Source organism: Trachurus trachurus, assembly GCF_905171665.1.
Source record: "Trachurus trachurus genome assembly, chromosome: 10".
Classification (NCBI taxonomy): domain Eukaryota; kingdom Metazoa; phylum Chordata; class Actinopteri; order Carangiformes; family Carangidae; genus Trachurus; species Trachurus trachurus.
The window spans coordinates 29510819-29535601 of record NC_139894.1 but is presented as its reverse complement, the minus strand read 5'-3'; the positions used below and the strand labels follow the sequence as shown (position 1 = coordinate 29535601).

The following is a 24783-nucleotide window of genomic DNA, read 5'->3' as shown; positions in this document are numbered from 1 at the left end:
GGTTTTGCATAACTATGTTAAGCCTCTGACTACATTTTTACTGCCTAACTGCATCCCTATGATGCTGTGAAGTTATTAGCTACTGTACAGCGTAGCTACCTTCCTATGAGAAGACAGTAATTTATCTTACAGTACTTTTCCCATTAACACCAATTTATATGACACGACAGATGTTACCCATCAATGGGGGCTTTGTTTGTGGTATCTCAAAATACACTACAAAGTTATTCACAGGAGTACAGCAGTTCTATTGTGCCATCGTTCATTGAAAATGATCATCAGACTGTTGATGTGTGTCCAGGACAAGACCCCTGAGAGCCAGAGGGCTTCAGGCTGCAGCAGACAAACCACAAGAGTGTCCAGAGCCCAGTGTGAATGAGAACAACATGAGGCTTCCTTTTCGCTGGACGCCACACAGGTAGCATCAACACAACACAACACAACACAACGACTCTGGCTGTTCTCTCCACAGTGTTTCAATAGACACAGCTGAATTGCTCTTGTGGTGTCCTTGAGGTCTTAAAGGAGAACACGAGTCATTTACCACAAAGCTTATGTCAGGGTTGTTTTTTGTGTGAAACTAACTTGAAGTGAACAAAGACACATCGAACTTCCTAGCTGCTGTTCCTTCCTGTTGGCAGCAACAGACTTGGACCACACCCATCAAAGAATTCAGCTTTCATCTTGATCTCAACTACTCAAATATGCACTTAACTAGTTCTATCTTTCACAGTTGCAGTGTTTCTACTGCACACCTGTGACTGTGCTAGTTTATGCTTATGTAGTCTCGAGGACAACATTGTGCAATGATCACACACACAACACACAGGCTCAAATGGTGAAAACAATACTTTCCATGGCTGGTAACGAAGGAGAAAATAAAAATGTGGATGTGCTACTGTAGTTCCGCATTGTGTCAAACCAGTTTACTACACTTGTCAAAAATAAATTATGGTCAACAGAAAGAAGAAGAACCGATAAGTCTGTTTTGATTTGTGTTGTCATCAATACTGTAAGATATTGTGATTTCAAGGTTGTCGGTCTCTAGGTCCAACCATCCCATTCTCGTGAAAGTGATATCTCGGCAACACCTTGAGGACAATTCTTTGAGATTGATATAAATGTTCACTTAGATTCATGTTTGAACTAACACAAATTATTCGGTGGTTAAAATTAAGAATTACTGTTTTGTTTTTTAAATTAAGCTTTTTTCTAGTACAGTGTAGCAACAGTTTTCTGGACCACATGAAGGGTAGTGTTGCTCTCGTTTACTTAAAGGGAAATTGTGTAACTTCTCCTGTTATCTATTCACGAAAATCGATTATTTCGTTCAAAAGTATGTTTTTCATAAATCAGTAATCACCCCCATCAACAAACTGAAGTGTTCCTTTCAGCTCTGAATTAGCCGCTCATATCATTCACATGGAGCGGGTAAGCACGGTGCTGGCTGCCATGTCATGTTGCATTGTTTTTACGTACGTTGATGGTAGGAAACCACGGAAACTCAGCGGAGACACCGGGGCTGTCGGCTCAGGTCGAGGTGGCGTCTGTGAAAAGTCACCGCGGTAACGCAGTGAGGAGGAATAGAGCGTTACATTGATGCTGCATTCACCTGCAGTTGGACAGACGGCCGTCGGTAACAAACCAGATGTCATTTTAGTCACAGAAGTCCAGAGAAAGCCGGTAAAACGTGGGTCAGGTAAACAATACGACATCGCCATGACAACATATTGTCACGTATTGTTTTGCCTCGTGCTGACGGACCACTTGTTTACATAGAGGCTTGTTTATGCCATTACGTACAGCGGCTGTCGTCCGTCTGCTGTCTGCCCAATTTCACTTGAATGCAGCATGAAAAATACGATTTGAGTTGCTTGCGATCTACAACCGCAACGCTAGATGGGAGTAATTCCTACACAATGTACCTTTTAAAGCTTTTTGACGTGCTGCTCTTAATCAGCTGGATGTCCCTTCACTGTTGGGCCTCAGTGATCTGGAAAGACAAAGACACCTGCAGGTGACTGAATATTAAATGTGAAATTGTTAATAAATAATGTGTAATCAGCCTGATGTGGCTCTGGGCTTGACTTTCTGACTGGCCTGCACCCAAATGCTGGGCATGAATTTTCTCTGAGCAAAATACAGTATGTTTCACAGTTCACTCAAACAGGGCAGAATTTGCTCCAAAGGCACTCGTGGAGGCAGGATGTGAATGTCTTGCATTTGCTCTAACAATCAACCGATTGTTTCTCACACACCCACACACCAGTCCCAGTGCTTACACGTCTTCAGGTCATGTTTTTTAAATGCCTACTTAGTGCTGGATCAGGAATGTTACTTGGTGAAATAGAATACCGTATAGACTGAGTGGTAATAGCACAGCAGCCCTGGTGGGTTTTTATGGTCCTGACCTACAGTTTAGATTACATTAGTTTAACCCACTTTAAAGGAATAGTTCACCAAAAAATTAAAATCAGTCATTATTGACTCACCCCCATGCTGATGAATACTCTGGAGTAGTTTTTTATTCCTCAAAGTGCATCTGGAGACCCGGGTTCATAGTCCAACGAAAACCTTATATGAGAGTCAATAGCGCCCAACACAAAAAGGTCCATAAAACTACACACAAACCTTGTAATATTCCTTCTTACTGCTCGTCCACTGCAATCCAAGTGTCCTGAAGGAATATAGTCCAGAGTTTATTCGAAACAACATCATTTAGGACATTTTCACAGCCTAAAGAGTCCTGTATTGAATTGGGGCGCCATGGGGGCCTGGGGCGCAATACAGGACTGTTTAGGCTGTAAAAATGTCCTAAATGATGTTGTTTTGAGTAAACTCTGGACTATATTCCTTCAGGACACTTGGATTCAGGCGCTATTGACTCTCGTATAAGGATTTCGTTGGACTACGAACCTCCCTTCCGGGGCCAGACACTTTGAGGAATAAAAAACATCAGCATGAGGGTGTGTCAATAATGGCTGAATTTCATTTTTTGGTGAACTATTCCTTTAAACCGTTTCCTGAGTAACTAAAAAAAAAAAAAGTCTAAAAGCTAGCAACCCCATTCACAGCTCATAGTATCGCAAGATGCTATCTCCCGACAAAGTGAGTGTAAGGTTGTGTGTTCTTTCTTCACTTTACCACCATTTTCTGAATCATGTCCACAAGCACGTGCTCTGCGGTTTTGACTCTACGCAGCTTTTGGGAGCCAGCTATAGGCCAATGTTTTATCAGGCAAAGATGACAGATTTAATCAATGTTTTATCAGGAAATGATGACCGATTTAATCAAGTGCAATGCAAATCAGGTAACGCTCGTATGCAAGTTAGATTAACAGTTTGCTGTCTGCGCAGTCAGGCACTGTGGTTTCTCAGCCACATCTCGAGCTCTAGTGGTTCAGGGTTAGTGTCTGTTTATGACTACACTCTGTTTGAGAGTGTTGCTGTGAACTCGATTCACGTGTCATAGCCATTCATGGTGTACATACACGTGTTTATTATATTCCTTCTGTTATTTTAGCCTAGGTTAAATGACCTAATTTGGAGTGTGTTCAGTGTGAAAACCTTTTTATTTTGTTTTTAATGCCAAACGAACATACTGTGCATGCTTGGCTTCTCACATCCGGTCACCACACTTAGTTGCAAAATCTTTTAGTATGATGGACCAAGTGTTTCTTCTTTGTCTTACCATCTTTTCATTTATAAGTACTTTCAGTTCAAACTAATACATGTGTGATGTAATTTGAGGGATGGGAAAATCTGAATCCACTGTTTACTTGGATGGACAGAGCTTTTCTAAATAGTCTTATCGACATGGAACCTGGCCAGCTTCCTCATGCAGTATAGGCGCTGCTGGCCTTTGGTACACAACATTTCAGTGTTGAGGTCAAATTTCAGCCGATTATTATACCCAAGTGTTTACAATTTCAACCTCCTGACCATTTATGACACTGTTCAGGGTTGTTGGGTGGCAGCTGCCAGGAGGCAAATGTAGGAAACAAACTTGCCTGTCTGTGCCATATACCCATGGGGCAAAGCAAAAAAACATACGCGGAGCGTTGGAATGGGTGTGTCGCGGTTCTGCCATTTCATCGGCGACACAGGTTTGTGTCTTAGAGTGTCGCAGTAGTCCTACAGGCACTCACGGCCTTGTAGCGTCAGCACTACATCACCGGCCCCACCTCTCAGTTGCGTCGTCCGTTTTTTCAGGGAGACAAATAAAATAAAATGTTTGGTCCATCCAATCCTGAAAGGAATTGCTGCGGAATAATTATGATCACCATAAACAGTTCTATTTTAGGATGTCAGTGGTCCAGTTTGGTAGATTATTAGCTCTCCTGGAGCCACACATTAACCAGACGACGACCAATTTCCATGATCCTGAACAGCGGCTGGTGCACACACATTGATCATGATGAAACATGATCAACATAACATGATGTTGAATCTATTTTTAAACGTGCAGCGATTTCGGACAAAAAAAAAAAACGACTCGGTGTGCAAGGGCCTAACAAAATGTCAAATTATCGTACATTTGGCCCTTTTTTTTAGAGTGATGTGCACACGATGGTGACATGATGGTGAAAGAGCATTAGCTGCCAGCCACTTGTCCTCTGTGAGAGATGCTTTGGTTGGTGATTGTGTAATCTTCTATATCTTATTTATCTTATCATTTACTCGCTCATTCTTTTCCTTGGGAATAGCGACGCCACCGTGGTTCTGGTTGAATGGAACTGTGCTGGGCAGGTGACAGTTGGTCTATGTTTATATTGTCTGTGCTTTGAAAGGCATAACCACAGGGTAAGCTTTATTTCCTTGTTTGCTGAATCTTTTGTGACATTGGACATGTTAAGTTAAATTATTTATTATTTCACTTTTCAAGTGCAGTGATTTTATGTTGTACTGTTACTTTTTCATACATCTTAACAATTCTGTGATGATACCGGATGATACTGATTTCTGTGGTAATTTTGCAAGTGGCAAGTGGCCCTTGGCTTCTGCTAAAAGAAAATTAACCTTTTGTCTTTTGTTTGCTTGTATTTCTTCAGCCCATCACTGTTTGGCTGTACTCACTGGTTCAGTAGATTCAGTCAATTAAATGAGGAACTTCAGGCATGCACCAAATTTGAGACACATCCTTAAAGGGATAGTTCAACATTTTGGCAAATTGGCCCATTGCCTTAATCCCTATCATCTTAGCAGTAGGTTTGTTACCTTTAATTGTCAGTGCAAGCTATTTTTAGAACGGCAGAGCCGAGTTGCAAGCTGCTCAGAGCTACGTTACGGAGGCTAATGAGATTTCTTGGTTTCACACCCCCCCACGCTTTGAAATAATAACAGAACGTTACGAGATGGAGTTGTTTTCGAGGCAAATGCAGAGACTACTTGCCGAAAAACTGCCCCCGACAGGAGCACGCATCAGCTGTTTTGCATAAATTTACCTTGAAAACAACTCTGTTTGGTAACGTTCTGTTATTATCTCATAGCGCGGTGAATGTGCAGGTCACAACCAGAGCGTTTTGGAGTTGTTGGATCCGATTGTGATGAATTTGATGAGGGAAACCAAGAAATCCCATTAGCCTCCGTAGCGTAGCTCTGAGCAGCTCACGGCTCTGCTCCGCTGTTCTAAAAATAGCTTGCACTACAGGTAATGAACCTACTCCTAAAACTATGGCAATGGGCCAATTTGCCAAAATGTTGAACTATCCCTTTAAAGGTCTTTTTATGATTTAGTTATGTCTTTGGGGTTGAAGTTGTGAGGTATTAATTCAACATTTTCCTAAAAAACATAATTTACTGCACTGGTTTAGAGTTTGGACAGAATCATATGTGTAAGCACAGATACCACCAGAGGTTGTGTTTTTTCTTTTTCTTTTTTTGCAGTCCTAGGTTTCTATTTGCATAGACTGTCAGAGTCTCTGAACAGTCTGTTTCATGAACAAGACTGTTCAACCGCAGCGTAGGTGGAAGGAGGTCATGAGCGGTGAACTGCTGATTTTATCTGACCCGTCCTCTATAGGACACAGTGTATTTCATGCCATGCTTTTAATTCACCAACTGAAGTGGGCGCATGCACACAGTGCCGCTAACCCCAAGCATATACTTAGCCTGATAGACAAGAGCAGTCATAGCCAGATCCAGTAGCCTATACTTACAGTACAGCCTGACACACCAGGCTGTACTTTCGGACACTGCCAAGCTGTTATTAACATTAGATAAATGTTAGGGCTTTGAAAGTCATCACACTACTTCACAGCTGAGTCTCCAAACATTAAAATGAGCTATGAGGAAATCTCTACCCAATTTTTTGAAGAGGCTGTCAGCTATGATAGATAGAATTGATAATATCTTACAATTAGTCTCATTGTTGGACGGCTGGCCTATCATGTTCTCACCTGAGATAAAACGCTGCACAGTGGCCTCCTGTGTCCCTGCAGTCACAGACAGCTGGGAAACTGCATGTCTGAAACCAGCAAGCATCACTGTGGCACTGTGAGTCAGTGGCTGTTTGAAAAGTTATGCACTGCTAAAATATTCTGTGAATAGCCTTTTTATTTTTATTATTTTCACATTCAACATGTTCTTTGTATTTGTTGTGTTTAGAAAGCTGTTTGTTGATTTCTCCTTTTGAGATTGACATCAAGTTGTTTTAACAAGTAAACATGAGAATTAGGGGTGGGAATTGATAAGAATTTAGCGGAGGAGACTCAAATGTGTTGAGTGGAAATGTGGGGATTGTGGAGCCGCTGTGTGCAGCACCAATTTCCGTAAGAAGTTTTTTTAAGATTCTGATTCCAGGGGTGGCCAACCCGCGGCTCTCGAGCCACATGCGGCTCTTCGGCTGATTTCATGCGGCTCTTCATCATGCGGCTCTTCAGGAGCTTTCACATGACAAGCGTCAAAAATGCTTGGCTGGCGCTGCCATTCATTCCCCCTAGGTGGCGCGCTGACCGGGGGAGCCGGTTTGAATTGAAAAGAAGAAGAATAATAACGTCTGATGTGATGTCAAACGCGCGAGATGATTTGAGTTGTAAATAATTTGTAAGTTCGCTCTCAAAATGGCAGGGAAAAAAAGCACAGCCAAACGAAAATATGAAGAAGAACACAGGACGTTTTTAACAGAGTGGGAGAGTTTATATTTTTTTGTTGAACGTAATGGCAAGCCATTCTGCCTTATATGTCAGGCATCATTGGCGCATTTCAAAGCTTCAAATCTTCAGCGTCACTTCAGCTCAATCCATCCTAACATCGACCAGGAATTTCCAAAAGGGACTGAACTTCGCAAGCAGAGGTTGGTCACTTTGAAAAGTCAGGCAGAAAAGCAGAAGCAGTTTTTCCAAAAATTTACAAAACACTCAGAGACCATAACGCTTGCATCTTATCAGCTGGCTTGGAACATCGCACAGGCTAAAAAGCCATACAACGAAGGGGACTTCATTAAAAAATGCCTCATTAACGCTGTTGAAATCTTGTCTCCTGAAGACGACAAACTAAAACGAAGCATATCAGATGTCCAACTCTCCCGCCACACTGTTGAACGCAGAATATCGGACATTAACACTGCTATTGAATCACAGTTGCACTCTGACCTTCAAGCATGTGAGTATTTTAGTGTGGCATTGGATGAGAGTTGTGACATACAAGACAAGCCTCAGTTGGCAATATTTGCACGGTCTGTGTCAAACGAATGTATGATCAAAGAAGAACTCCTTGATATTGTGCCATTAAAAGACAGAACCCGTGGCATAGATGTGAAAGAAACAATGATGGCTGCATTTGCAAAAGCAAACCTGCCCATAGCAAAACTAACTGCAATAGTCACGGATGGAGCGCCGGCCATGATCGGATCCGTGAAAGGGCTTGTGGGGCTGTGTAAAACTGACCAAACATTTCCCGACTTTTGGAATTTCCATTGCATCATCCACAGGGAGCAACTCGTGTCTAAATCATTGAATTTAGACAACGTCATGAAGCCTGTGATGGAAATCGTCAACTACATCCGCACACATGCGCTTAACCACAGGCAATTTAGGAATCTCATCGCGGAGCTGGACCAAGGGCTTCCAGGTGACCTGCCGCTGCACTGCACTGTGAGGTGGCTGTCAAAAGGCAAAGTACTCTCTCGCTTCTTTGAGCTTTTGGATGCCGTGAAACTGTTCATGGAAGAGAAGGGCAAGGACTATCCCGAGCTCTTGGACCTCGCGTGGATTATGGATCTGGCATTTTTGGTCGACATGCTGTGTCACTTGGACAGACTGAACCTGACCCTGCAGGGCAAGTTAAAAATGCTGCCTGACCTCGTGCAATGTGTGTTTGCGTTTATCAACAAACTGAAGCTGTTCAAGGCGCATATTCAAAAGGGAGATTTAACGCATTTTCCCACTCTGCTAAAAGCCAGTGAACAAGTCACCAGCGCCGCCCTGAAAAAGAAAAGAGACAGATATGCAACACTGGTTGAAAACCTGCACGAAAGCTTTGTGACCCGGTTCTGTGATCTACAACTGAAAAGACCACAGATTACGTTCCTTGTCGACCCATTTAATGCGGAGATGGACTGTTTGAAAACCCCGCTCGTCACAGATGAGGCTGCGGCGGAGTTGGAGATGATCGATCTTTGTGAGGAGGATCAACTGAAAGCTGTTTTCAGGGAAGGGACCATTGAGTTCTGGAAACGTGTGCCAATGGAAAAATACCCCAACATCAAACGGGCTGCGCTAAAGATCCTGTCGATGTTTGGGTCAACGTACGTCTGCGAGTCTGTGTTTTCAACCCTGAAACATGTGAAATCAAAGCATCGATCTGTTCTGACTGACACTCATGTGAAAGAGTTGCTTCGAGTGGCAACAACGGAATACAAGCCAGATTTGAGGAGGATTGTTCAGGACAAGGAATGCCAGAAGTCCCACTAAGCAGCATAGTAAGAGAAAAACGTTATTGAAAATTGTTAGGCCTATATTTTTGTTTGTGGACTTGCTTGAACTGAGAGTTTATGTGTGTGTGAGACAGTGCACACAATGTTAACTGTTGAAAAAATAACTGTCATTATCTTGGTGTGGGACATTTTCAATAAATCTGGCTGAGCAGAGGCCTGTGTGTGTCTGTCTCTCTCTCTCTCTGTGTGTGTGTGTGTGTGTGTGTGTGTGTGTGTGTGTGTGTGTGTGTGTGTGTGTGTGTGTGTGTGTGTGTGTGTGTGTGTGTGTGTGTGTGTGTGTGTGTGTGTGTGTGTGTGTGTGTGTGTGTGTGTGTGTGTGTGTGTGTGTGTGTGTGTGCGCGCATACATGATTAAGGCATGGAATGATGTTCATGTGTGCCCATGTGTATGATGTGGCTCTTTGCAGTAACACAGTAAAAAAAGTGGCTCTTAGTCTCTGACTGGTTGGCCACCCCTGTGATTCCATTGTCGACATTGCTTATCGATCCGATCCTTTATCGATTCTCTTATCAATTCTCATTGGGTGAGGTAATGGGTTTGTCTGCATTAATGGCTCTAACATTGGTTAAGGCGGCCGCCCCATGTAGAGGCTACAGTCCTCAACGCAGGCGTCCCCGGTTCGAATCCGGTGTCGGGCAGACCTTTCCTGCATGTCATTCCCCCTCTCTGCCTCCCCCTTTCCTGTCTATCTATACTGTGTGATATCAAATAAAAGCAAAAATGCCAAAAAATATACTTAAAAAAAAAAGTACACAGGAAACACACACACATGGTGGGGTGCATGGCGTCTGTCCGACTTCCTATTTCTCTGACTTAAGTATGCCCGGTGTTCCGACTCCCAGTAATTAGGACAGTGTATTAGACCGACTAATCCGGCCCAGAAGCGACCGCGCAGTGGCCCGGTGTCAGTGTGAGAACAGGTGTGATTTGGACCAAAAATGCAGATGGACTTCAGAAGGCAGAAACAATGATTTATTGACCGGAGAGAAGGGAAGATGGTAGGGAGAGGAGCTGAGTGTGGACGGCAGGAGACGGAGGCAAGTGAGGCTGATCCGTGACGTGGGGTGAGGAACGGCAGATGGCCAGAGTCGGAGGGAGATGCAGGTGCGGATCCCGGGAGGCAGCGAGCAGGCAGGTTTTCTGAGTGAGACCCGAACACAGCATGTGTTGTTGGGTTCAGAAACAAAAAAAGATAATTGGAATCGTTAAGCAGACACGCACACATTCCCAATGAATTGATCCAAGTTGGAACCGGTTCTGAAGAGGAACCAGTTCTCGATTGACACGCCTAATGAGAATAGGCAGACATGCTTTTCATTTGAATCCTGGCTGTAACATGCAAAGCTGTTTCAGTATTTCAGAGTCATTTGCCACTTCCATAGTTTGCCCTCCTGCATAAACAGATACTGATCAGAGATCAGAGTGCACGCTGCGTTCAGAAACAGGACAGGACAGTATATTTGTCTGTGTGACCAGGGCCGGACTGGGAGACTTTTTCAGGCCAGGAGTCAGTCATGTAATCAGGCCACCCTGGCCTTGCCCACACATTCACGCCCACACCTACATGCATTGGCACGCATGTACGCGTATGCACGCACGAACACACACACACACAGTGCATTCCAAATAGAAGTTCAAATATGGGACCTATGTACAAACTAAGTTAGGAATATACAGTAACTTTTGTGTTTGGGGCCGGGCTGGTAAATACTAGGGATGAGCGAGTACAGCATTATCTGTATCTGTATCTGTATCTGTTAACCATATTAATTATCTGTATCTGTATCTGTACTCGGAGTGGGCGGGGCCTAAACCGGAAGTGGGCGGGGTTTAACCCAGAAGTGGGTCGGGTTGTCTTGAAATGGGCGAGGCTTTAACCGGTAGGCCTATGTTATTTTAAGCATGCAATTGACATGGGTTGATCAGAAATTGTTATAGTTATTGCTGATTAGAAAACTATTTACAGGACAGCATCAGCATTGAGCTTCAGATCAATGGTTTTAATCACGATAGCAAACAAACTATTTACAGAACAAGTTTTGCAACAATGAATACAACACATGGGGTTGCAATTATGAAGGAAAATGTAAGAGTTTTCATACTCAACTTTTTTTTTTAACTTTTATTTTTTTTTAATGATCAGTGTGATTTTTCTTTTTCTTTTATTTATTTCCTAACCAGGTGTGTGTGTGTGTGTGTGTGTGTGTGTGTGTGTGTGTGTGTGAGTGAGTAAGAGAGAGACAGAGACAGCTGAGTGTCAGCTACTCTCTGTGTATCACTCATTATTCTGTATCACTGATCATAAGAGAGAGAGGGGAGGGGGGAGAGAGTGTAGCTTAATTTGTAATTTATACCACTACTATTTTTTATGAAATACAGCAAGTGTCCGACACTCAGTGCGTGAAGTTTAAAAAAATGGTTAGAGCCAGCTGACGGTAAAAAAAAAAAAACTATGACGACCGGTAGAGAGAGGGAGAAACAGAGAGAGAGAGCGTGTGTGTGAAAAAAAAAAAATCTCGGACAGGCAGAGACGCAACGCGAGTCGGCACCACGTCTGAACGAACCCACGTTTACCAGAACTCTACTGGTTAATAAGTAAGTAGGCTAACTGAAGTAATAACAAACCTGAAGCTGAAGAAACACTAAACATTAAGAGAAAAGACCGGCGAACCTGAGTGATTGAGGGAGAGACAGAGAGAGACAGACAGCTGTCAGCTGTTCTGTGTGTGAGTGATCAGAGCGGGACACAGCAACTCACCTGCATGTGTGTAGGGGAGGGGCTGTAGCCTATCACAGAACGCAGACACAGTCAGCTATCCAATGAGGATATTCATTCAATCTTTTTTTTTTTCTTTTTTTTTTTTCCGAGCACAGATATTGACTCGTATTACTCGTTTAATATTCGTACTCGGCAAAAGTGCATTATCCGTACCGGATACTCGTTTCAGCCGAGTATCCGGCTCAACTCTAGTAAATACAGTAACACAACAATCCATCCATCCATCCATTGTCCGCCGCATTATCCGAGTCCGGGTCGCGGGGGCAGCAGTCGGAGCAGGGATCCCCAGACTTCCCTCTCCCCGGACACTTCCTCCAGCTCTTCCGGGGGGACCCCAAGGCGTTCCCAGGCCAGCCGAGTGACGTAGTCACTCCAGCGTGTCCTGGGTCTTCCTCGGGGCCTCCTCCCGGTGGGACATGCCCGGAACACCTCACGAGGGAGGCGTCCAGGGGGCATCCTATACAGGTGCCCGAGCCACCTCAGCTGGCTCCTCTCGATGTGGAGGAGCAGCGGCTCTACTCCGAGCTCCTCCCGGGTGACAGAGCTCCTCACCCTATCTCTAAGGGAGCGCCCCGCCACCCTGCGGAGGAAACTCATTTCGGCCGCTTGTATCCGGGATCCAGTTCTTTCGGTCATGACCCAGAGTTCATGACCATAGGTGAGGGTGGGAACGTAGATCGACCGGTAAATCGAGAGCTTTGCCTTTCGGCTCAGCTCGTTCTTCACCACGACGGACCGATACAATGACCGCATTACTGCGGCCGCCGCACCGATCCGCCTGTCGATCTCGCGCTCCGTTCTCCCCTCACTCGTGAACAAGACCCCAAGATACTTAAACTCCTCCACCTGAGGCAGGAACTCTCCCCCGACCTGGAGGGTGCAAACCACCTTTTTCCGGTCGAGAACCATGGCCTCGGACTTAGAGGTGCTGATTCTCATCCCAGCTGCTTCACACTCGGCTGCAAACCGCCCCAGTGCATGCTGAAGGTCCTGGCTCGAGGGAGCCAACAAGACCACATCATCTGCAAAAAGCAGAGATGAAATCAAGTGGCTCCCGAACCGTACCCCCTCCGGCACTTGGCTGCGCCTAGAAATTCTGTCCATAAAAATAATGAACAGAACCGGTGACAAAGGGCAGCCCTGCCGGAGTCCAACACGCACCGGGAACAGGTCTGACTTACTGCCGGCAATGCGAACCAAGCTCCTGCTCCGGTCATACAGGAACCGTACAGCCCTCAGCAGAGGGCCTCCGACCCCATATACTCGGAGCACCTCCCACAGGATGCCACGTGGGACACGGTCGAAAGCCTTCTCCAAGTCCACAAAACACATGTGGACTGGTTGGGCAAACTCCCATGCGCCCTCGAGCACCCTGCGGAGGGTGTAGAGCTGGTCCAGCGTTCCACGGCCAGGGCGAAAACCGCATTGTTCCTCCTGAATCCGAGGTTCGACTATCGGCCGAATTCTCCTCTCCAGCACCCTGGAATAGACTTTCCCCGGGAGGCTGAGGAGTGTGATCCCCCGGTAGTTGTAACACACCCTCCGGTCCCCCTTTTTGAAGAGAGGGACCACCACCCCGGTCTGCCAGTCCAGAGGCACTGTCCCCGACTGCCACGCGATGCTGCAGAGGCGTGTCAGCCACGACAGCCCCGCAACAGCCAGAGAAGTGGAAGTGGAGAACATGGTCCATTCTGACTCAATGTCTCCGGCCTCCCTCGGAATCCGGTCAAAGCTCTCCCGGAGGTGGGAGTTGAAGACCTCCCTGACAGGGGATTCTGCCAGACGTTCCCAGCAGACCCTCACGATACGCTTGGGTCTTCCAGGTCTGACCAGCTTCCTCCCCTGCCAGCGGATCCAACTCACCACCAGGTGTTGATCAGTTGACAGCTCAGCCCCTCTCTTCACCCGAGTGTCCAAGACATACGGCCGGAGGTCAGATGACACGACTACAAAGTCGATAATTGACCTACGTCCTAGGGTGTCCTGGTGCCACGTGCACTGATGGACACCCTTATGCTCGAACATGGTGTTCGTTATGGACAGACTGTGGCTAGCACAGAAGTCCAATAACAAAACACCGCTCGGGTTCAGATTGGGGAGGCCGTTCCTCCCAATCACACCTCTCCAGGTAACACTGTCGCTGCCCACGTGAGCGTTGAAGTCCCCCAACAGAACGATGGAGTCCCCAGTTGGGGCACTTTCCAGCACCCCTCCCAGGGCCTCCAGGAAGGCCGGGTACTCTGCACTGCCGTTCGGCCCGTAGGCCGAAACGACAGTGAGAGACCTATCCCCGACCCGAAGGCGCAGGGAAGCGACCCTCTCGTTAAAGGGACAACGAGGAGTTTCTAATCGGTTATAAAAAAGTCTCACGTTAATGTGGATGAATCTCCGCTACCCACACTTGTTAACGGCTCCATTTTCGATAAATATATCGTTCTGTCTCTATCGTTATTTTGTTATTATTAGTGGTGGCGGAAATGCTGGGCGAGCCGACCAGCGTTTCTTTACTTTCAGTTTCGCAACGAGTCATGAGAATAACGTAGCCGAATCGCCGTTTATGGTCGGAACTACGGTGGTATGTGAACCTCTTTGAACCTCTGACTTTAATTATTGATGAATGAAAACATGAGTCCGTCTTGCGCCGGTCAAAAGAATTTTACGGTGCGCGCGGAGGCTCATAAATGTACTGTGAAAACGCTTCGCTTTTCCAAAACTCCTCGTTGTCCCTTTAAGTGGGGAGAACTCCAACACATGGCGGCTGAGCTGGGGAGCTATGAGCAAGCCCACACCAGCTCGCCGCCTCTCACCATGGGCAACTCCAGAGTGGAAGAGAGTCCAACCTCTCTCAAGGAGTTGGGTTCCAGAGCCCAGGCTGTGCGTGGAGGTGAGCCCGACTATCTCTAGTCGATACCTCTCAGCCTCCCGCACGAGCTCAAGCTCTTTCCCCCCCAGCGAGGTGACATTCCATGTCCCTAAAGCCAGAGTCGTCGTCCGGGGATTGGGTCGCTGGGGCCCCCGCCCACGGCTGCCACCCAAATCACACGGCACCTGCCCCTTATGAACCCTCCCGCGGGTGGTGGGCCTACGGGAGGGCGGGCCCACGTCGCTCGTTCGGGCTGCGCCCGGCCGGGTCCCGTGGGCCAAGACCCGGCCACCAGACGCTCGCCTGCGAGCCCCGACCCCAGGCCTGGCTCCAGGGTGGGGCCCCGGTAACGCCAGTCCGGGCGGCGTACACTTCCTCAATGTTTTCATTTTGGCTGGTAAATACAGTAACACAACAATCCTCAGCAAAATCCACTAACACACTTACTAGAAGAGAATAAAGGTTTAACGCAGTGCCAAGGTTACATAAAAGTCATATCACGTGGAATGTCAACGGCCTCTTTGGCATATATTTTTATAGCCTACAATATAACCTAATAAACAAAGACAAAGTCCAAATCAAACAATTAATCAGCTATGAGGGGACAGCTTTTGAATACATGTTCACAGAACATGCACGCACTTGATAGACGCAATGTATAATACAGTCCGAGAGTATAAGCAATCACATAATATTGACTCATATTCTAATACAGGGCTGGGATACATAACAGCAAGTCAGCAACAGACAGCAAAATTCAACACCACTAGTGCTTAATAGAATGGCAGCTATTACCGTATTACAAATGAGAGCCATTTATGTCGAATGGCAATGCCTGTTGGTGTTATGTCTGCAACTTGCATGTTGTTGCTCTAGAAATGATTCTGTACCTTCTGCCAACTGCTCTGCACTGGCTTCTCCTGAAGTACCAGCAGGACTCATGTCATCACCATCACCACCTTTGAATAGCAAACATATGCTTACAGTGTTTTTCCATACACTATAGTTCATACAGTAAGATAGTGTAGCCTATGTCTCACTTAATTTGCCCTTGTATTCATATACATAATAATGGAATGATAACAGTAAATAAAAAAGTGGCTTGTTTAATTTCATGGCCAGGGCCTATAGCCTACTATGTACAGCCTCAAGGACCCAGGTCCCTGGACCTCAAAGCCTTCTGACAAGAACCAGTGTTTTGTTGTTGTTGTTGTTGTTTTCTTGTTTTTTTTAGATAACTTACTTGCAGAGGTATCTTGGCTGGGGGGGGGGGGATGAATAAATTTGTCAACTTAAGGCATTTGGCCGCATCCTCCTCCAGCGCCTTTCTTTTTCTCTCTCTCTCCATCTCGGCACCGCCTTTTCTTTTTTCTTTTTACCCGGGTTGGGGTCCATGGTTTAATAGTCGAAGCCTCAACTCTCCCTCTCTCTGCTCGGCGCTCGCTACACACACACCGCGACTACAGCAAGTACCAGACACACCACAGACACACCCCTTCCTCCGCACGCTGTCTGTGTGGTTGATACGGACTGTTGGGGCGGGTGTTAATCAAAACAAACCAATCACCTTGTCCTCCTCACATGCTACTGGCCTGAGTGGCCTCTGATTGGCCAGGCCTGCCTCTCTTAGAAAAAAAAAGTCAGATAGCCGCGGCGGACTTTAAAAAAAAAAAGAGAGAGAGAGAGAGAGACGCAGGCCAATCATAGGCCTGCGCTTCGAGAAACCTCCCGGTTCTCCCGATGGCCAGTCCGGGCCTGTGTGTGACATAAAAACACGAGAGAGCTGATGAAGTGAAGCAGTTTAAAATCACATAGAAAAAGGTGCTGATGCAAACAGATGTCCTTGATAAGAATGTGGTGAATCCGTGTAAACATGTCAGTACTGGTTCAGTTTTTGTCCCTGTCAGAGTTGGATTTAATCAAACTTCCCACAGTCATCGTCAGGCTGAGAATGCAGTCTGCCATAATGTCACCCAAGAGGCAGCATGTCGCCTTTCAAACAATGATGAGGAAGTAGCGTTCAGGGATGGGGCCAATCCGACCCAGTATCGGTATTGGGTTCCCTTCCCCAGATCAGTGAGCTATGTGCTTAACCTGTTCACGCAGGCCCCCTAATGGTTGGGACGCCGGCGTCCCAAATCAATAACACATGAACGGCGTCCTTAATACAACGAAAAGTAGGCATGCTGTAATGAAAACTCCACCACAGACCTTTTAAGGACACTTTCGGCAACATGTAGAAAAAAAAATGAAGTTTCTAGGTGCTACGGTTTTTTCACAGTCACTGAAAATGTCTCAAACAATATCAGACTACGGCAGCCCACAAGCGACGTCACGTCAACAACGAAGGTGATTTAAACATATAGGCTATGTACCATCTGTACACCTCTTCCTTCACCACCAAAAAATCATATACTGTCATATAAACAAAAGCAAAGAACAAAAATGCAGTTTTTACCCCATTAAAGGTTTAAACCAGCCTGCTCACTCAACACAAACAAACCCGGAAGTCATTTTCGAGTGCCGAAAAAGACGGACATTTGTCAGTCACAGACCCACTAAAACACTGAATAAAATTACAAGCTTACCCTGTTTTTCAAGCTGAAGATGTGCTCGACAAAACAGGCTTGGTTGATTTTATCCATCGTGACCGGATAATCCATCGTAGGTTACGTTTACCCGCAGTGCTAATGCTATGAGCTATTATCCGTCAGACTGCGCACCCGCTTTGCGCATCTCTCGTCGCCTGTCAATCAAAGTCACGGGGGTGAAAACTTTTTGGTCCAATAGCAGAGACCCTAAGGTGTGACCTGATGTATAATGATCCCTGATTGGGCAAAGCTTAAGCCTGCACCCAGCTGGTTCCTGTGGTTCCCTCTCCCCCTAGTGTCAACAAGTAAGCAATACAAGTATCCACAAAAAGTGTGTTTTTATTGCCCCAAGTTTAATTAAAATAATAATAAAAGACAAAATGAACTATTTCAAATGTCCTTGTTAATTTAAGCCATCACTGATGGTTGTGGGATGTTTTCTGGAGTTTTAAAGGAAAATAACAATATAATACAGGCGAAAATAGGTAAATTCATGTTTGGATGGGTTTTGGACACTAAATATTCATCCCCATAAATTAAATTTCCAAATGGCATTTTACTTATGTAACTGGTGTTCCTAAAAGCCATCAAGTATGTGATTGGCCCCAGTAGGTTATCTGTTGGAAAAAAAAAAAATCTCACTAAAATCTTGCAGTGTGCATTTTAGCCAAATTGGACAATTTCGGACAGTTTTTGCACACTGGACATTGCCAAGGGACACTGTTTGGAAAAACTCTATAGTGCCTCAGTAGTTTTACATATCAACCTAAAATTTGGTACACATGTGGACAGGGAGTGTGTGAACCATATATGTAAAATTCAACCTGTTTTATAATTAGGATTTTGATATATCACCTTTTCACCAAAAATTTCAAACTCGTTTTTTTTTTTTTTTTTTTTTTTAAAAAATTGTAATTTCAGAAGCCCATTTTTTTATGGAATGACTCAATTCAATATTTTATAGATATAGATGTAAAGGGACAAAGGTTTTCTTTCATTTAAGCCATTAACCATAGTTGTGGGATTAGTACTTCTGTAAATAAAAAGCTTTAATTGCAGTGATACAAAAACAGGCGGAAATTGCCAAAAATGGCCTCTGCATGAAGAGGTTAACGTTGTCTGCTGAAATAACTCCACAAGTGATTCCTGCCGGCTAGTCTGCTCTGTGATAAACCAGTCACATACAACCTCTCTGGTAATCCCTCAGGTTTGACAGCTCACATCGGTACCGGTTAGGTTTTCTTCAGCGCGCTGCTACGTCAGTTTGTAATTATGGTCATTAGAGTTTCTGCTCAACTTGATTCATGACAGACGCTTTTGTTTTGACCAGATAGTGCCGAATGAGACTGGCGTCGTGTCTCACTGCCTCTACAATGGTCCGGTGTTTGTTTTTCTTTTTTCTTTTTTCTTTTTTGGGGGGGGGGGGGGGGGGGGGGGGTTCGTCGATCTTTATTAATAACGTAAATAAAGATCTGAAAAAACAGGGACTGCTTGATCAGTAGAACAACATTTCTCTCTCTCAAACTCCATCCAACATTATGTTTAACTTTGTGTAGAAATCAAGAAAAAAGTATGTGAAGTAAAAAAAAAAAACGCACTATTTGATCACAAAAAACCCTAAAAATTAAAAAAAAAAAAAAGAAAAAAAGCTGAGTATTAAAACTCATTTTACTACTTCATAATTGCTGATTGCATGTGTTGTATTCATTGATGCACAAGCATATCCATGTTCTGTGTTTTATAAAAAATGTTGTTTTGTAAATAACAATAAATCTAGCGACTTCTAATCAATCCATATCAATTTCAAGCTTAAAACCCGCACCCTCCGAGACGGATACAGATCATTTATATGGTTGAACAGATACAGATAATGGTGTACTCGCTCATCTCGACAGAGAATAGTATCGGTATCAGCAGATACCCAAATCCAGGTGTCAGGATCGGATCGGAAGGGAAAAAATGTGGAAATGTGCATCTTTTATATCTATCCATCTAGTCCGTCCATCCATCAATCCTTTAATTTATTATTGACTGTTAATTGGATTTAATTTTTCACTTACATGTTGCATCTGTAAAATTTCAACCAGCATTGCATTTAATTTTGACCACTATCTGTTTTGGTGGCGGTGCGTAAAGCCAGATGCTCTTGCATACGACTGAGTGCAGAAAACACCAACATGTGGTTTTTGGTCCATGTAGGGATTTCTTATCCTTTACTTCTCAGTGTCTACTTTATATTTTATAGAGCTGCTATTTAAGCACAATGAATGAATCATTAAATCCTCTCTCCCCTCTCTCCATCTTGGTCTGTGTGTGTGTGCATGTGTGTGTCTTCAGGCGTGTGTTTGTTGCGACTGTGGTTTCAGGTTTGCTGGTTTTAGTCATGGTCTCCCTACCGCTGAGTGAAACGGGGGCAAACAAACCTCTACAGTGGCATGTCAACCCTGCACATAAAAAGGTGAGACACACCGAGGGGCTTCCTCATATCCTGTAATTGCAAAGCTATAGGGTGGATAGTCTAAATTATCATTTAAACATTAAAATAGAGGAAACGAAAACAGGACGGCCAACTGTAAACGGAAATGGAGAAAGTGAGCGACCTGAGTCACTGCCAACATAAATGTTTGAGCTGGATCGTTGGCGTGGGACCAATGATTTGTGCCACTTCCTCTCAATGTGTTCATTAAGGCACTTGTTTAGGTTTCAGGTCTCCTGCTCACTGTTGTCTTATGCTACACCCATACTGTACACCCAAGAATGTTTTTTTGTTTTTTTTCTTCTTTATTTTTTAAGTCTTTTTTTCTGGCTCTTTATGCCTGTTACTGTGACAGGACACCCAGACAGAGACAGGAAATGAAGGCAGGGGAAGAAGGAGGGGGTTAGATACTTAAGCAGTCACACAATGGCCACACACTAGCCGCTGTACACAAGAAGCAGAATGTCAGCTCGGCAGTGGCAAAATAAACCCAGCAAAGTGCTGCAGTGTTGAGATGAACGAACTGGACAACAACTGCAGCAAGAAATCAGCAAAACCTTTGATCCATTATCTGCTAGTTACTACAATTACATAACATAATGTTGTTGTTAATAATAATAATAATAATAATACATTTTATTTTTAAAGCGCTTTTCATAAGATAATCTCAAAGTGCTACAGAAACAAAATAACAAAACACTGAGAGCAATAAAACATTAAAATCAACAACAAATAGTAATAAGTAATAAAATACATTTAATAAAAACAGCTAAAAAGAAGAGTTGGAGTACAGGGTGAATTCAGAGAAATCTAAGGACAACTTAAAAACACTTGCCTGAACATAAAAGCCCTTTTTAAAAAAAAATTTTTTTTTTACATTTAATACCACTGGTAGTCGAGAACCAATCAGGGAACGCTGTGGATATCTACCTCATTGTTTCCAAATGTCTCAGCTTTTGCTTATCCAGGCTACAACCCACTCCTGGAGTTTTCAAACTAACATTAGGAGATTAAGGAGAGAGGCTGGCTTGGAGCCCGGCTGACGAGAATAAAGACAAGCCAGAAATCGGCCAGACTCCTGCTCCTGAGTCATGATGAAGGCAACGCTCCGACTTCCACTGATGGAGAGCACAGTGCTATACAGCTATTATTTTTCGCTTAATGTGGTCCATAATTGTAACAAAAAGAACATGATGCGCTAAGAATCAAAGTAATCTAAATCTGATTGGTCAGCAGTACATGGCCACAAAAAAATCAGAGAGCAGAGAAGAAATAAGAGCTGACGTTTCGTGAAGCGACGTAAGAGCGAGCAGAAGACCTGAACCTCAGTACAGGAAATCTGTGCAAACAACTGAATGCAAGCACACAGAGGCTGTTCAAGGTTGAGGGCAGGGTTTTAGGGTCAATGTTACGAAACCTGAAAGTGAAATCAATGAATCACGCCCTCTAATTGATACATATACACGCTATTGAATAAAGAGAGGATAGAACTTCCATAAGTTTGTAGGTTATGGTGGCATCTCATCTCGTAATGATTTCTTTTGAATGAGATCACACACAGAATGACAGATGGCTTTGTGTGGTGGGGTTGGGGCCAGGCGGGTTTAGCAGACTACTAACAACTGAGTTGCACAGTGTAATACAGTGTAACAAAGGGACTGAAGTGAGCAGTTCCTATAATCAGAGCAGTGCTCCTCATGACAGCCCTCCAGGCTTTAATTACTTATAAACTCAAATTATAGTAGCTGTGTAACATTTGACCCTGTTCCTTTGACACAGTTGTCTGAATTTAATCAGTTTTTGCCTTGGTATGCTGACATTTTAGCTGAAGTTCAAAGCATCACAGAGCAGCAATTGCGACTTTATTTACCCAGCAACTAAAGATGTTACTTCGTCGAGCAGGTTTGGTTTGGAGGTAGATGCTTTTCAAAGAATGTTCCACAAAGACTGCAGGTTTCCTTATTGTTCAGTATCTATAGAGATGTATCAGATATACTGTATGTCTGTTAACACTACAGAAAATATTTTTGACAGGGTTAATGGAGGTTTTATCAAGACCTAAATCTATATCTGTCTTTGTGGCTTGCAGCTGGTACATGAGCACGTGCTCAGAGCCCTGGAGAGCCCGTGCAATCCTGGAGGCGCGAGGCGGGGCTTCTCAGCACGACTCCCTGCTCACAGTAGCGTGGCTCGGCCCTTCTTGCGAAAGGATGTTCCACTTCCTGAGGACCTTTTCCTGTATCCACCACCATTTGGCTTCAGAGGGCTTCAAAGCAAAGTGGAGGATCTGCTAAAACTGGTGAATGCAACTTCTCGCTCTGCTTCTGTCGATTCTAGTTAGTATTTGACAGTTGTGTGCAGCACATGGTAGGAGGTTTATGTGTCAAAGAAAAGACACCTCTGCTGTATAATACTTTAAATACAGCACAGCGGTATACCACAACCATTGGTATAGCTATTGGTCTGAGACCTACAGTATAATTCAATTAGTACAATCTAAAAACTCCATATTTATATAACGATGTATGAATTAGTGCTGAAAATATTGTATTGTATTTTCATATAATTTGATGAATATTACATGAGCATGTGCATAAAGACATCGCAAAAGACTGACAGAAATGCAGTGAATCAGAAATGAGTCAAAAAATAAATTGTTTATTTTTAATAATGAGACGGAGTTGTTTTCGAGGCAAATGCAGAGACTGGTTGCTGAAAAACTGCTCCCAGCTGGAACACGCATCAGCGGTTTTGCATGAATTTACCTCGAAAACAACTCGACTGAGAGTAGTACAGGTATATTCCCATAGTTTCCCTTCCTCACCCTTTATTAAGATGAAATAAAAACTCATGATGGATCAAGATCATAAATGCTCAGCACATTATATCTAATGTCTCTTATGTGTGGATTTCCCTGAAAAGCTGCCAGACTCTGACTTTACACCCGACGCAGAAAAGACATCTGATAAATGTCAGCGCTGTGTGGTGATGGGAAATGGAGGCATTCTCCGAGGCCTGGAGCTCGGCCCACTGATCGACCGCTTCGACACCATCATCAGGTTAGAATGGAATGACACAGCTGTCTTGATTCGGTTTACAAATATTGGTTTTTGACAGTGTTGCATGTTATCATGAGGAACAAGGACACCTGGACTGGTGTTAATCTAAATCATTATCATCACTGACGCTTGTCACCTTTTAGTTTACAGTCACTTTATTATTATTATTATTGTCTTTGAAACTAGTCAATGCCTGTGTGTGTGTGTGTGTGTCCTCCCTCCTTCAGATTAAACAGTGGTCCGCTGGGAGAGTTCAGTATTGACGTCGGAAATCGGACCAGCATCCGGATGAGTTACCCAGAGGGCACGCCGCTCCACTGGGTCGACACAGACCCGCGCGCGCTGTTTGTCGCCGTGGTGTATAAAAGTGTAGACATCAGCTGGACGTCTGCCATGATCAGCAAGCGTTCAGTGGTGAGTAGTGATGATGGCGTGTGTCGGTTTTGTACCGATTTTACAAATATCCAATCATGGCGCAGTTTATTTAAATAAGACTTGTGAATAGCTGAGTAGTGTTCCACCTGTTGTGCAGGAAGGAAAATACTTTCAACTGTGACAATGAAAGACGGATATAATCCAGACAAAACGGACAGCTGAGTGAATTTTTTCATTTTTCGTCATTTTTCTGGTCTCACATACTTGTGTAATTTGACTCTTGGTTTAACTCTGAACTGAGTTTGAAAACGTATATAGAGAAAGAGCAAGCAATGAAATTGCAATTGATTGATTTTTATATTATAATGAATCGATATATCTCTGAATTTTCACTGTTTGTAAACACAATTCACATAATGAAATGTTTCCAAACTGCCAAACCTTGAACCCAAAGTCAAAAGTGGAAGTGGTGTTCAGTCCGCCATTAGAGATTTTATTGGATTTCCTTAATCTATGGTTTACACTGATGTCACGTTCTGGATGATCATGTGACATTACTCCTTCTCTAAATGACTCATGATGAGGCAGTGTTGGAGTTCTCTTGACCAATACTCAGACTCGGTGACAAGTCGAAAGGAGCAAGACAACATTCAGCAGCAGCCGGGGTTTCAAACACACAGTAAATTCATCACTGCTCCATATACCCATATACACATGCACAAGCACTTTGACCCACGTAACCTGCCATGTTGTATTCGTCTCCTTATCTTCTTTTAACTCGTGTTTTTTTTTTGTGTGTCTGTTTGTTTTCCCTTATCTGTTTTCCTGCTTTTATGATGTGTGTGATTTTAAGTATGTACATGTATGCCACCACTGTGATGGGCAGTTGCAATTTCATTGTATTTTAATGCAGTGACAATAACTGGGAACTGGGTTCAGTTTACCTGGCAACTATCTACTTCAACCGGACGAACCTGTTAGTCTTTTACTTAGTTACCACACAGATCTTAGGAATCACACCTCTTACATGTTGGCTTTTTCATCCTACTGTTTGTCATTTTGTCGTTGATCACTGAGCGTAATCCTCGTCTGACCAAGATTCAAAAGCTCCAGTGGCTCCGTAGCCATAACACAACTGTGCTTTGTGTTTCAGTCACTGTTGGACAGACTCTTCTTCTGGCAGAAGGTTCCACGTGAAATCCCTCTCAAGCCCCAGAACTTCAGACTTCTGAACCCTGGCGTCATTAGAGAGACTGCACTGGACCTGCTGAAATACCCCCCACCCAGACCACGCATCTGGGGCTGGGACAAGGTACTCAATCTGTTCAACGTGAAGTAGCCACTGATGAAGTAAACTGGCTCATCTTGTCATCTATTTTTTGATGAGACCAATTGTTTAAATTAGTGATTCTCAAACTGTGGTAGTGGTACGCGGGCTCCCTCTAGTGGTACGCAAAAGAATCACTGAAATAAAAAAAAAAAATACATTTCAGAGATGTACTGAAAATTCGGCCACTGAATATTTTTGGCCATAAATTTGCAAGATGTTGTGATGACTGATGACGCAAGCAAAAACCTGCCGAAAATGCCAACATGGCTATCAGCAAGAGTGGAGAGCCAAGTATTTTCTGGGGTGGTACTTCGTGTAAAAAGTTTGTATTTATTATGTCTGAACGTTTTTTTGTACCTCACAAATGTATGCTCAT

At 44.1% G+C, this 24783-nt stretch overlaps 1 protein-coding gene across 2 annotated transcripts in view; it reads left to right on the top strand.

Moving 5' to 3' along the window:
* st3gal5 (ST3 beta-galactoside alpha-2,3-sialyltransferase 5) overlaps window positions 1-24783 on the top strand; it is a 29213-nt gene that overhangs the window by 1408 nt on the left and 3022 nt on the right. For both annotated transcript variants that reach the window (XR_014595690.1, XM_083980558.1), the window contains exons 2-7: window positions 302-418; window positions 19505-19625; window positions 21733-21942; window positions 22566-22702; window positions 22930-23116; window positions 24231-24389. Coding sequence is in view for 1 of the 2 variants with exons in the window: in XM_083980558.1 (XP_083836684.1) it covers window positions 302-418; window positions 19505-19625; window positions 21733-21942; window positions 22566-22702; window positions 22930-23116; window positions 24231-24389 (931 nt within the window). In the remaining variant the exon portion in view is untranslated. The remainder of the gene's footprint in view (window positions 1-301; window positions 419-19504; window positions 19626-21732; window positions 21943-22565; window positions 22703-22929; window positions 23117-24230; window positions 24390-24783) is intronic.